Source organism: Mustela putorius, unplaced genomic scaffold (genome assembly GCF_011764305.1).
Source record: "Mustela putorius furo isolate JIRA1106 unplaced genomic scaffold, ASM1176430v1.1 tig00000228_pilon_pilon_pilon, whole genome shotgun sequence".
NCBI classification, from domain to species: Eukaryota; Metazoa; Chordata; class Mammalia; order Carnivora; family Mustelidae; genus Mustela; species Mustela putorius.
The window spans coordinates 3,201,042-3,213,357 of record NW_025421322.1 but is presented as its reverse complement, the minus strand read 5'-3'; the positions used below and the strand labels follow the sequence as shown (position 1 = coordinate 3,213,357).

General features: G+C 46.7%; 1 protein-coding gene across 3 annotated transcripts in view; it reads right to left on the bottom strand.

Moving 5' to 3' along the window:
* Positions 1-1,582: 1,582 nt before the first annotated feature.
* The window catches only part of POP1 (POP1 homolog, ribonuclease P/MRP subunit), a 37,771-nt gene continuing 27,037 nt past the window's right edge, over positions 1,583-12,316 (bottom strand). For all 3 annotated transcript variants that reach the window (XM_045077976.1, XM_004768911.3, XM_004768912.3), the window contains exons 13-16: positions 12,055-12,246; positions 9,516-9,670; positions 4,632-4,973; positions 1,583-3,725 (exon numbers count right to left, since the gene is read on the bottom strand). In XM_045077976.1, coding sequence (XP_044933911.1) covers positions 3,068-3,725; positions 4,632-4,973; positions 9,516-9,670; positions 12,055-12,246 — 1,347 coding nt within the window. In that variant the 3' untranslated portion in view covers positions 1,583-3,067. The remainder of the gene's footprint in view (positions 3,726-4,631; positions 4,974-9,515; positions 9,671-12,054; positions 12,247-12,316) is intronic.

Below are 12,316 nucleotides of genomic sequence, written 5' to 3'. Positions count from 1 at the left end.
TGGTCTTTGTGTGATGTACTGTTCCCTGCTGAGCAGCCCAGTCCTGACCAGTTAAGACCACCCAGCTGTCCATCCAGCTGTCACCTGTCCACCTCCCTTCCCACTGGCCCTCCCTAGGCCTGCAGCAGCTCCGCCAGCAATGCTGCGGCGAGTTTCCAGCAGAGCCATTACCTACAAACTTCCTCCTACCAGTGAAAGAGGAGGAACATTCGGGTTCATGCTAATGAAGCTCCGTAAGGAACTGGCAACGCGCTCTGAACCTGAGAGGTACCCAATGGATTTTTATATGAGCAATTACTGACGCTGTTTTTCTTTTTCTTTTTTTTTTTTAAGATTCTATTTATTTGTTAGAGAGAAAGAGAGAGAGAGCACGCGCATGAGCAGGGAGAGCAGCAGGCGGAGGGAGAAGCAGGCTCCCCTCCGAGCAGGGAGCCCAATGCCGGGCTTGAGCCCAGGACCCTGGGATCATGACCTGAGCCGAAGGCAGATGCTTAAGCGACTTGAGCCACCCAGGCACCCATGACCCTATTTTTCTTAAAAGAAAGCTACTGGTACACATCTCAAGGTCTAGAAGGGTATGTGCCAGAAAGATAACGTAGGTTACATGTCGGTGATTTTAACTGTTGTTGCTGTTGCTTACCAGCATATTCTAGGTTTTCTATGATGAATATTAATACAAAAATATTACTTGTGTGTAATATTTTTGAAAAGCTGGGCATCATCTTACAGAAGGAGTCAATTCTGTCTTACACCACTCAGGTGGTGTGTAGCTGGTCTCCAGGTGCTGAGCTCACAATGCTGCTTTTTGGGACACTTCCTGACTTTGCAAACTCCGGAGGCTTCACCCCTATGACAAGAGTCCAGGGGCCACGTCGTACTTTTTTGGCAGTTCTGCAGCACCGGTAGAATCAAAATAAACACATTTATTCATTTTTTGCTGTGGACAGTAACGCCCTTCCTGTGTCTTTTCACAGGAGAAATGGGTTCCTTCCCGCATATGTGCAGATTTTGTCAGTGATTCTGCGAAGTATATTCCCCGAAACTCATGTTCTCTGGATAACAGGTATGCCAAAAGAAGAACAACGGGGGAGAGGGGGGAGTCTGGGAGAGACAGCTCAATTTCCTTCCTGGAATCTGCAGGGGCTGGGTGACACTCGTGCGGTGTGAACCAGCGAGAGGAGAATGCGGACTGCAGCCCTCCCAAATCTGTCTGGCCATCACTTTCCAGGAGACAGCTCCAGGGACCAGCGCTCCCATGAACCAGTTTTGGGAAACGTGAATCTATCCTTTCAGCACATAGTTCCTGGGCCTTTTGACACAAAGCAGAGTAAGCGTGCCCTGTCCTGCCGTGACGGCAGGGCGGCAGGCCCCAGGCGGGGTGCTAGGCAGAAAGAGGTTAGGGGACTCAAAGCATGCTCAGGCATCTCTGTCATCCAGCGAGCTGAGCCACAGACGGAGTGGCCTAGAGCCAAGAAAACCAATGAGGAATGGCCCAATAAACACTCACAACTGAACATCAGGTGACATTTGAATTTATTCTGTTTACAGACACCACTAAGTCACACTGGTGTTTTTTTCTTTCTTTCTTTATTTTTTTGCAGTCTCATTTGGGTTGGACACAAATACATCCAGAGGCATGGTGAGAGGGAGACACATGGGACAGCTCAGTAGCCACTGGAACACCTGCTGTCTCTCCCCGCAGCCCGTCTCCCCCAGAGACATTTCTAACGACTGCTACTGCAAAACCCAATACATTCACACGAAATAACGCCTAACTGTACATTTAAATTAAGAAACAAACCCCATTCAGGCTCTGCTAGAAATGGGGGGCGGGATGACAAGGGTCTGAGGGTGTGAGACACACAGGGTAACGAAACGTGAATGAGCACCCAGTTTCTCCGCAAGTGAAAAAAGCAATGACGGCACTCCTGTGTGGGACAGGACAAGACCTCTTTGACACCCTGCTCCATTGTCAGGTGGACATCGTGACTGCATGAGTGTCTAAAAGAGGCCGTCCTTTTAATCACCTGTCAGAGAGGTAAGTACTACAATGGTACGGCCACGTTCCCCAAAGTGTGTCCCTAAAAACACTGGTCCTACAGAGTGCTCCTTGCAAAAGGAGTTTGGGAATCAAAAAGATTTAGAAAATACTGTAGGCTGTTATCTGCTTCCTGGAGAGACACAATGCATATTATCAGATGGAAGGTTCTAGAAATCCCCCAAAAAGAAATGCTTAGCTTCCTTTAACCCATAGTTTCCCAAATCAATGAAGTTAGAATCTTTTTTTTTTTTTTTTTTTAGATAACACACTTCATAGAACATATTTTGAGAAACCAACCTCCATGGCTTTGAAAAAAATTTTGCAGAAACAAAAAGCACAGAAGAACCAAGTAGCTTCTAGGATCATGTATCTGTTGGTCAACAGCAAAGGGACAATGGGTCCTAAAGACCAGAGCCCCATTCTGATTCCACCCGAAACCCTCTGCCATACACCGAGCCTGCCTGAAACAGGCAGCAATTTTCCACGGTTTCCTTCTGCATGGTGTCAAGTGTTAGGCACTCTGATTCCAGGACGGACTCGAACATAGTCCAGATGGGGGGGACCCTATGTCATGCACAGAGGCCAAGTGTTTATAGCCTTTCCCTCGCCTGTAACAATCAGTTAAGCAACCACTGTTGCTTATCTCGTGTCTACAGGGCTTACAAATACACTTGACAGTCCTTTGTTCCTAATGAAAAAGGAACAAGAAAACATACAGAGCATCTAATGATTTTCAGCAAGAGTGACACAGACCAAGAAATCAATACAAAAGCTATCCATGCCCAATACTTTTCAAGTGTTACAGTAAGGACAAGGAAAGATGGAAGCAATCCAGGAGATTACCATGAGATTACCGGAATGATGTCAGTATCCCTTCGTCTGCATAATGCCTTATCTTTATTCTCATTTCCAAGGAATTTCGTGTGATATTTCGAAGCAGAGGATGGCAAAAAAAAAAACTCTCCAACGGGGGGACTTGGCAAACAAGCAGTTAGTCTGTCTCTGCTGTGGGGTGTCCATGGGCGCTCACACCTCCACAGCAATTCTCGCAAACCGATACTGCGGGGAGGCGGGCGCCCTCAGCAACACGAGCCCCCTCTCGGCTGCCGGCTGGGTGGACAGCATATCCAGCAAGCCCGTCAAGCTGACAAACCCCAGGGCTTCTCCGCCGCCGACGGCCATGGAGAAGTCTCCCTGCGTGACAAAGCCGAGGAGAACTCTGGAGCAGTGAGAAGTCACCCCAGGGAGGGGGCCTGACCACAGGCCCAGGGTCAGAGCTTGGTGTCCGGCTGCAGGGGGGCCCCCGGCCAGACCCTCACGCTCAGTGGGCGCCTGTTTGTTCTGCCTCTTCTCCACTTTCTTCCTCTCTTTCTGCTTCCGAATCTCGCTCTTGAAGGGGTCACTGTGCTTGGATTCCTGGGGCCCACAGTACAGCTGATCCTGACGGAGCCGAAGGAAGTCCTCCTCGGTGGGGACACAGATCATGGAGTGCGGCTCGGGGCTGCCCTTCCTCAGCAGGGCCAGGCTGACCCACACCAGCGCCCTGGGGAAACGCTCCAGGAGGGGCAGGCAGGCCGCTCTCGTCGGTGCTGGCTCCCCGCTGCCGGAAGCCCGCCGGGCTGCCCGCTTGTCCCTGGAGCTGGGCCCACACCAGGTCGACAGCTGCTTCAGCCATTTCCTACTCCTACGTGAAGTGGGAGACACATGTTTGAGGAGACTTTGTTTGGGGAGAAAACATGCCGTCAGAAGACTGGGCACTGTTGGGAGTTAACTTGGTTTTTTTATAATCCATGTAGGGAAGGATCAAAATGGTAATTTCTTCAAAAATTGAAAACAGACATTAATATATTTTTGTCATATTTTTCTTCTTATGGGTCTACCATTTGTAGATGAAGGCCTAAAGGTTTAAGAAGCTGAAGGTAGAGAAAAATGAGACAGAATCTAAGGCTGAGAGAGACAGCTCTGAAATGAAGGAAGGACAGGAAATGAAGTTACTGTACAGAAAAGAAGTGCGAGGCAAGAGGGCTGAGCACAGACCAGAGCGGGACTGGGAAGCCCCATCGAGCAGGGAGCGGCAGGAACACCCTTCGTACAGCGGCCTCTCTGACAGGACCATGTTACAATGAGGGGACATGGAATCACTCCTAAACTCTGGTCATTCCAAAGGAACCAGAAGAAACGGAATTCGGGGATGTAAAGGGAAGAATGCTTACTCAGAGTTCACAGAGGGAACGTTCCTTGTTACCTCGGGGCACCCTCTGGCGCAAGGGGACAGCTTTGTCAGCAAAGACTGAATGAAATAGGTCACAGAAAACAACTGCTTTGGTTTATGTCAGTGGGTGACGGTACTTTAAACCATCTGGGCACATTAGTATCGTGCCCCATATCAGATGTGACTCAGCTATGTCCCCGAGCCCTCTGTGGACTGGGTGACACAGGACTGGCTGTCCCCCACCCCCACCCCTACCCAGAAAGTCCAGATGTTCCCCAGGGCTTTGCATAAAGGGACAATGAGAACCTTTACAGCCTATAGCCTGGTCAGGAGGAAAAGAGACCACGTAAACTGTATCCAGGGGTCATGGGCACTTACCGCAGAACACAGAGGAGACTGCCGGTGGCATCCTGGCACGCTACCCACTCGGTCCCCACCCGGGCTGGGCACTCTGTGTCCATGGCTTCTCGGGGCTCACTGCAGCTGCTCAGAGATGTGCCCCCTTCGTCAGACCACAGATCCGTGTTTTCAGGTGTGGGAGCGCAAGGCAACTTGTCTCTCCTCGAGTCACTGTCCTCACCACTTGGAGAGGAGGCCACAGAGGGTTCTTCTTGGGCCTGGACTCTTGACTCCCACTCCTGAGCTAACTGCTCCCAGGGACAGCAGAAAGGAGCCAGGGTGCCAAGCTTCACATAGTTGGGCCGTTTTGCAGGAGGGCGCCTAGTGAAAATCAAGGAGGAGAACCAATTTTTGAACAATTTAGGATCGGAACCACAAAAATAATTACGGCCATTGCACTACATCTCTACTTGAAAAACAAACCTACAAAACAAAGTTTTCCAAGAAGTATGATAAAGATAACAACCAACTCTATTGGTCAAGCTTCTTTGTTTCCTTTGGTTTTACTTTTAAAAGGTAATACATCCAGCAAAGCGGCCCCACGTGGCCACCTCACAACTCCAGGGGATGCCCTTCCTGAAAGACCACAAGTTCACAGTGTCCCTGGAGTCGTGCTGCAATGTCCCAGCGTGAGACAATGTTCTAAGTTCCACGGGAACGGAAGGGGTGCTGGTGAGGTTTCTTCCCCCACTCGACCTGTAGCTGGTGAAAAACGGCCCTGGGGTACTTGTCTCACTTGGGGACACGGAGGAGGAAATGAATGACCCAGCCACCCTCCAAGAGATCATGTCATTATCTGTTTTGTAATGCATCCTTCCAGAGACATTTTGTGGACCTATGTGCAGATATGTACCCTTTTCTTTCTGTTTTGTTACCCATTTTACACAGGTGGTGATATCCCAGACTCGGTACTTCTGTTTAACTGTTTCCATTTCACAACATACCTTGGAGATCATTTCATATGAGTACACGAAGAGATCCCTCATTCTTTTGCAAAGGGCTGCCTATCTTAGTCCTGGGTTATACCCTAGCTGATGAGATAGTCCCCTACTGCACGGCATTTTGGTATTTTCAAATCTTTGCTTCTAGAAACAATGCTGCAACGAATGACCTTGAACATGTCACACAAGCACAAGTATATCCGCAGGATAAGTTCCTGAATGAACTGCTAAAGCAAAGACAATGAGCACTTGCAATCTGAGAGAGATTTCCAAAATCACAGGGTGACAGTAATCAGCTTTTTTCAGCAATGTATGAAAGAAGAGCCTTTTAGCAATACCACAAGCTAATGAGAACCACGACCCTGAAAGGCAAGGAGCAGCCGTACCGTTGGCCATTCTGGGCTGAAGGACTCTTAGGGAGTCCCAGACCCCATAGGACAGCGTCCTATGGGACAGGCCCTGATACTCCTTCCCTCACATGCTTCTTACTTTGTGCCATGCCCCAGGGCCCCAGGCAGACAATGAACCTGCAGACTTAATCAGGGGTTCAGTTTGAGCCTCTGCTCTGAAGTTTGAACCAAATGTGTTCTGGCCTCCCAAGACAGGCAGCTGGTAAAAAACACCCTCACGGTAATTGCCTCCCCTGAAGACCTTTACATGGAAATAAATGAGCTAGTAACAAGAAAAAAAAAAAAAAAGGTGAAAAACACTTAAAAGTAAATAGTTTATACTCATTAAACAAAAAATTAAAACAATAAGATGTTACTTTTTCCATCCATCAGTTCTATCAATATTATAAGTTGGTAATATCCTATATTATTCGGAGTGAGGGAAAACAGCCACGCTCCTAACTACAGGTGAAATCCTAAATTAATACAAACGATAATTGATGGATAGTACAAAAAAATCTTTGGGCTATATATATATTTTTTTAAACGAAATCTTATTGATGGGATTCAGCCTAAGATGTGTGCTTTCTTTCCTGTCCAACTCCTCTCCAACGACCGCAGTTTCTTTCTTACATGCCATGGGCCTGGGGGGCGGGGGGGGGGTCAGATGATCCCCTGATGCCCCCAGACTTTGTCTTCTCCTTCCTCCTCCAAGATCCCAGCTCCCCCGAAGCACACGCCCTCAGACAGACCCTCCGCTCTCCCTCCTCAGCCAGGTCCTCCTCCAGCCGCCCACACACCCCCTCCCCCGCCCTCTCGACTCTGGTCACTCAGCGGCTTCGGCACCTACCAAGATCAGCTCTGACACCCTGGGCTACCAGAAACTTCATGTCCTCATTTCCCATCTTTTACTTCAACTCAGACACCCACTCTCCTGGTGCCACTTAGTTTTTGGTCACTGCTATCACCTGCTCCTCCTTAACATCTCAATTTCAAGTGTCTACCCTCAGAGCGATACCTCCCATTCCAGCCCATCTGCCCCTCCCTCACCACAACTCCTCAAGCGCTGGAACTTACTATTCCTCCACCATCTCCTCATAGCTCACCACCGTTCTTGCATGTCTTTTCTTTTTGTTTTTTAAAGATTTTATTTATTTATTTGACAGAGAGAGAGAGAGAGAGAGTGCACAAGCAGGGGGAGCAGCAGAGGGAGAGGGAGAAGCAGGCTCCCCTCTGAGCAGGGAACTGGCCGTGGGGCTCGATCCCACGGCTCGATCCCCTGAGATCCCCTGAGATCATGACCTGTAACCAGCTGAGCCACCCACGCACCTTCACTTGTCTCTTCTTAAGCTTAAACTCTCCAGTTCATAAGAAGAATCATTCCCTTACAGGTACCCTCAACTCCCTTGACCTGGTAAAGCCCATCCTGGTTACATCCAACTCTCTAACTACCTCCACGCCAGCCCCGATCAACAGAACAGGGCTGGGGAAGAACACCCAGAAGCCCTGAATGGTCCTGCTGTAAACAAGTGCACGCCCTGACATTTCTCCAGTCAATTCTATCTTCTGCTCATCCAGAAAATGGTCTCTATAGATTCCTCTCTCCTTGAATCTCCAACAGCCTCTCTCCCCTTCTTAGTCCTAACTGATAACCTCGCCTCTCTTTTCACTGAGAAGCCGGTCATGATCAGGAGAGTTCTACCTATCTCTGGGCCAGAGTCTACCCTCCCTAAATCTGCATTTTGCATCTCAGAGTCAGCCTTCCAGTAGACTAAAATGAACGATCTGAGCCTCTCTCTTCCCCACTCAAGGGCTTTGCTCTTGCAATGTCAGCCTCCCTCCCTCTGCTGGGTCCCTCCCCCACCAGCCTAGAAACATGTGCTTCCATCAAGAACATAAGCTCCATGGGGAAAGGCACCAGTGCCTAGAAGACATTTGACACATGGTAGGCTCTAAATAAATACATTAAATGAATGAGTAAGTCAAGACAAACAGGTAAAGATGCATATGGAAAGCAGAGATGCATCACAGAAGCGCAGAGCAAAAAATTAGAAATAAAGAGCCGCTGATAAATTACAGTTCAATATATGGGAGCCCTGGAGGTAACTGCTGAGTTCTATTTTGAGCAAGGTTGACAGTTGATGACTCACAAGCCAAGCCTGGCCCACTGTCTGCTTTTCTATGACCCAGGAGCTAAAAATGGCTCTTGTGTTTTGAAATGGTTAAAAAAAAAAAAGACGATTTTATGGCACATGAAATTATATGAGATTCAAACTTGTGTGTCCACAAACAGAATGAGGCCGGCCCAGAGCCATGACCGTTCCTCTGTGTATCATCCGTGATCGTCCCTGTGCCACAAGGCAGAGCAGAGCTGAGTGGCTGCCATGGAAACCAAAGGGCCTGCAAAGCCAAAAATATTTATCATCCGGCCTTTTACAAAAAAAGTTTGCTGACACTTGGTTTAGAGTCACATTTATTGATACAGGAAAACTATCCATAATAGATTGCTAAATAAAAAGTACAGGTTTTGAAATAGTATATATACTATAATCCCATTTCAAGAAAATTTGTACCTAAGAAAAATCCACATGGATAAAGAAATCTAAAGGGTGAGAAATAAGTACTATTGTCAAATAGTACTTAACAAACACATAGAAGACTTAGTATTCTGGGAGGCATGAAATACATGATTACTGCCTTCAAAAGAGCCCATAAGCCAGCAATCCAGGAAAGCACTCCTGTCTTTCTACTCATTCATTCACCTGTCACTTGACCAAGTCCGAACACGCACTGCCTGCCTCTGTGGTTGGATGGTGAACAAGAAAGCACAATCATGGAGCTCATGGTCAAGGAACTACACCATCCCACTATCTCTCCATTCATCAGTCAACAAAGACAGTTACTAAGGACACCATGCACCAGGCACTGGCTAGATGCCACTGACGCCACAACAAACAAGGGAGTCTCTGTGCTCCCGGAAGCCTGGAATGGAGGTGAGAGTCAGGCTCTAAAAGGTGGCATGCACTTCACAGTGTAAGAGATGCAAACCCCTTCGCTGGCCAGTCCCCCAGGGAGAGAAAAGAAAGGAAAAAAATAAGGCTAGCTGGATAGATACCGACATGTAAAAATAGTTACTTATCTGTCTGGATGGAAGGAATACACCTGTTTACAAAGCACTTTTACACATTCCCATAGTTTCATTAAAGTCTCATAAATACATACCTCTATAACTGGTAGTAAAAAAACGCAAATGCTATTTGGAAGGGACAGGCCCCCAGTTTAGGCACGCACCAACATCAATGTTAGCAAATGACCGTGGGGAGGGTCTCTAACCTGGACAGGCCTACAAGAGCCACATATAAGACGATCTCCTAACTTCACTACGTCTTGTTTTATTAATTCAAGGAAAAGTCTATGAACCCTCCACGTTATGTAAGAGTTACTGAAGCCATTCCAAGCATCACTGGCCAACATTGAGAAGGCCCTTCTCTTCCTCACAAGATGTTAGGAAACTGGAGAAGCTGGTTTCTTACCTTTTGTATTTTTCAAGGAGGTTCTTGGCTTGCTCCTCGGCAAACACAACACCCGCGGGGCAGTCTGGGAAATCTCCGGGGATGTCCGGTGACCTTTTGTACTGCGAATGCATCACAGACTCTTTTAACCCGCCAACTCTTGCCCCTCGATAGATCTAACAGAAATGTCAAAAAGACCCTATTAATACACCAACCTACAGTAAAATTAGTGTTTAATGTTTGTATGGAGAAAATGCAAAACCACCTAAATGCCCATCAAAAAGAGAATGGGTGAGTGTGGAATAATCCTAAAAGGGGTTATACACGAGCAAAAATGATGGAACAGCTTCATCAATCAACACAGAAAAAATCTCAATGTTGAGTGAATATAGTAAGTTGCAAAAGCATAAATGTGGTGAGATATATAAAGTTTAAAAACAAAATATAGTTATTTTATGTGGGAATACAGAGCATACTTAAGAAAGCTATAAAAATAGGCAAGGTAGTGACAAACACTGAAAACAGGAATAGTGATTCTTTTAGGAAGAGGACGGGCAATGGAGCTGGAGAGAGTGCTTCCAATAATTCTGTCATGTTTCATTTCTTTTTTTTTTTAAAGATTTTATTTATTTGTCAGAGAGAAAGAGAACACAAGCAGGGAGAGCAGCAGGCAGAGGAGAAGCAGGCTCCCCACTGGGCAAGGAGCCTGATGTAGGACTTGATCCTGGGACGTGGGAATCATGGCCTGAGCAAAAGGCAGACACTTAATAGACGGAGCCACCCAGGCTTCCCTGTAATGTTTTCTTAAGCTGCAGGATGGGTGAAGGATCCATATGTATTATTTCAGTATCTATACTTTTTTGTATGCTTAAAACAGATCATAGTTTAAAAATTAGAAGTGTTTTAAAATATTCCCCTTCTTTTTATTATTATTATGATGATGATCATTTTATTTATTTGACAGAGCGAGAGAGAGTAAGAGAGTACAAGTAGGGGGAGCAGCAGGCAGAGGAAGAGGGAGAAGCAGGCTTCCTGAAAAGTAGGGAGCCCGATGCAGGGCTGGATCCCAGGACCCTGAGATCATGACCTGAGCCAAAGGCAGTCCACTAAGCCACCCAGACACCCCTATTATTATTTTTTATTAAGTAAGCTCTACACTCACTGTGAAGCTTGAACTCATGACCCCGAGATCAAGAGTTGCATGCCCTACCAACTGAGCCAGTCAGGAGCCCAAGAAATGAATCTTAAATGATTAACCGAATGTCTATTATACCAAGCATAATTGCTAAAATTTACCTATGTGATTCTAACAGTCTTATCTATTATACTCTCTGGTTCAAAGTAATATTTAAACTATCAAGAAGAGGGATGCCTGGGTGGCTCAGTCGTTAAGCATCTGCCTTCAGCTCAGGTCATGATCCCAAGGTTCTGGGATCGACCCACATCGGGCTCCCTGCTCAGTGGGGAGCCTGCATCGCCCTCTGCCCCTCCCCCTGCTTGTGCACACACACTCTGTCTCTCTCAGACAAATAAATAAATAGAATCTTTAGAAAATAATAATAATAAAAAAACTATTGAGAAGAAAAAAAAGCACTGGATTTTAATAAAGCTTTTAGCTGCAGCTAGTAGGAATACATGGTCAGCACTTAAAACTAAAAAAGTTATGCTATACATCTATAAAAATTAGAAAATTATAAAAACTGCTTTTAAACTGTAACAAATTCTTTTGAGTAAAAAAAACACCACACATATAAAACAAGACAAAAAGCTATCTCAGGGGCGCCTGGGTGGCTCAGTTGGTTAGGCATCTGCCTTTGGCTCAGGTCATGATCCCAGGCTCTTGGGATCAAGTCCCATGTCAGGCTCCCTGCCCAGTTTGTTACCACTACTATTCAAAAATCAAGGGACGCCTGGGTGGCTCAGTTGGTTAAGCAGCTGCCTTCAGCTCAGGTCATGATCCCAGCATCCTGGGATCGAGTCCCACATCGGGCTCCTTGCTCCGCAGGGAGCCTGCTTCTCCCTCTGACTCTGCCTTCCACTCTATCTGCCTATGCTTGCTCTCGCTCGCTCTCTCTCTGACAAATAAAATTAAAAAAAAAAAAAAAAAAAAAAAAAAAAAAAAAAAAAAAAAAAAAAAAAAAAAAAAAAAAAAATCAAGACACTTCTGGGGTGCCTGGGTGGCTCAGTGGGTTAAGCCTCTGCCTTCGGCTCAAGTCATGATCTCAGGGTCCTGGGATCAAGCCCCTGCATTGGGCTCTCTGCTCAGCGGGAAGCCTGCTTCCCCTGCTCTCTCTCTGCCTACCTTGTGATCTCTGTCTGTCAAATAAAAATCAGGACATTTTCAAAATCTCAGAAATTCATACTGTGTCAGCCCAACTCTTATTAATGACAACCCGGCTCTGGGGACATTATGAAGTACCCTGGATCAGAATTATAGCTCCAAGGGTAGAAAAACAGCCCTCGATTTCTAAGTGGGGCATGCAGTGTGGAATACTTTCAGCATGTGGAATGGACTAGGAATGTATTTTACACTCTACAGTGGGAACGGAAAAGAACTTACAAATGGAATCCAGAAAGCCATGCCCCAGCCTTTGGGGAACAGGATGTCCCAGCCACTTCCCCAGCCTCGTCGGTCATCACCGGTCACCTTCCCTGGCTGCTGAATCAAAAGTATAGGTATCTTGGATTCCTGGGGACCTAGAACAAGCTGTGACCCGGGCACCAGCAATTCACTTCTTCTCCGGTTTAAATCCTAAAGCGGAAGAAAATCATTCAAGACAAACAACCCTAATTTTCTGGGAGATTCTATTGGCTCTCCTGAT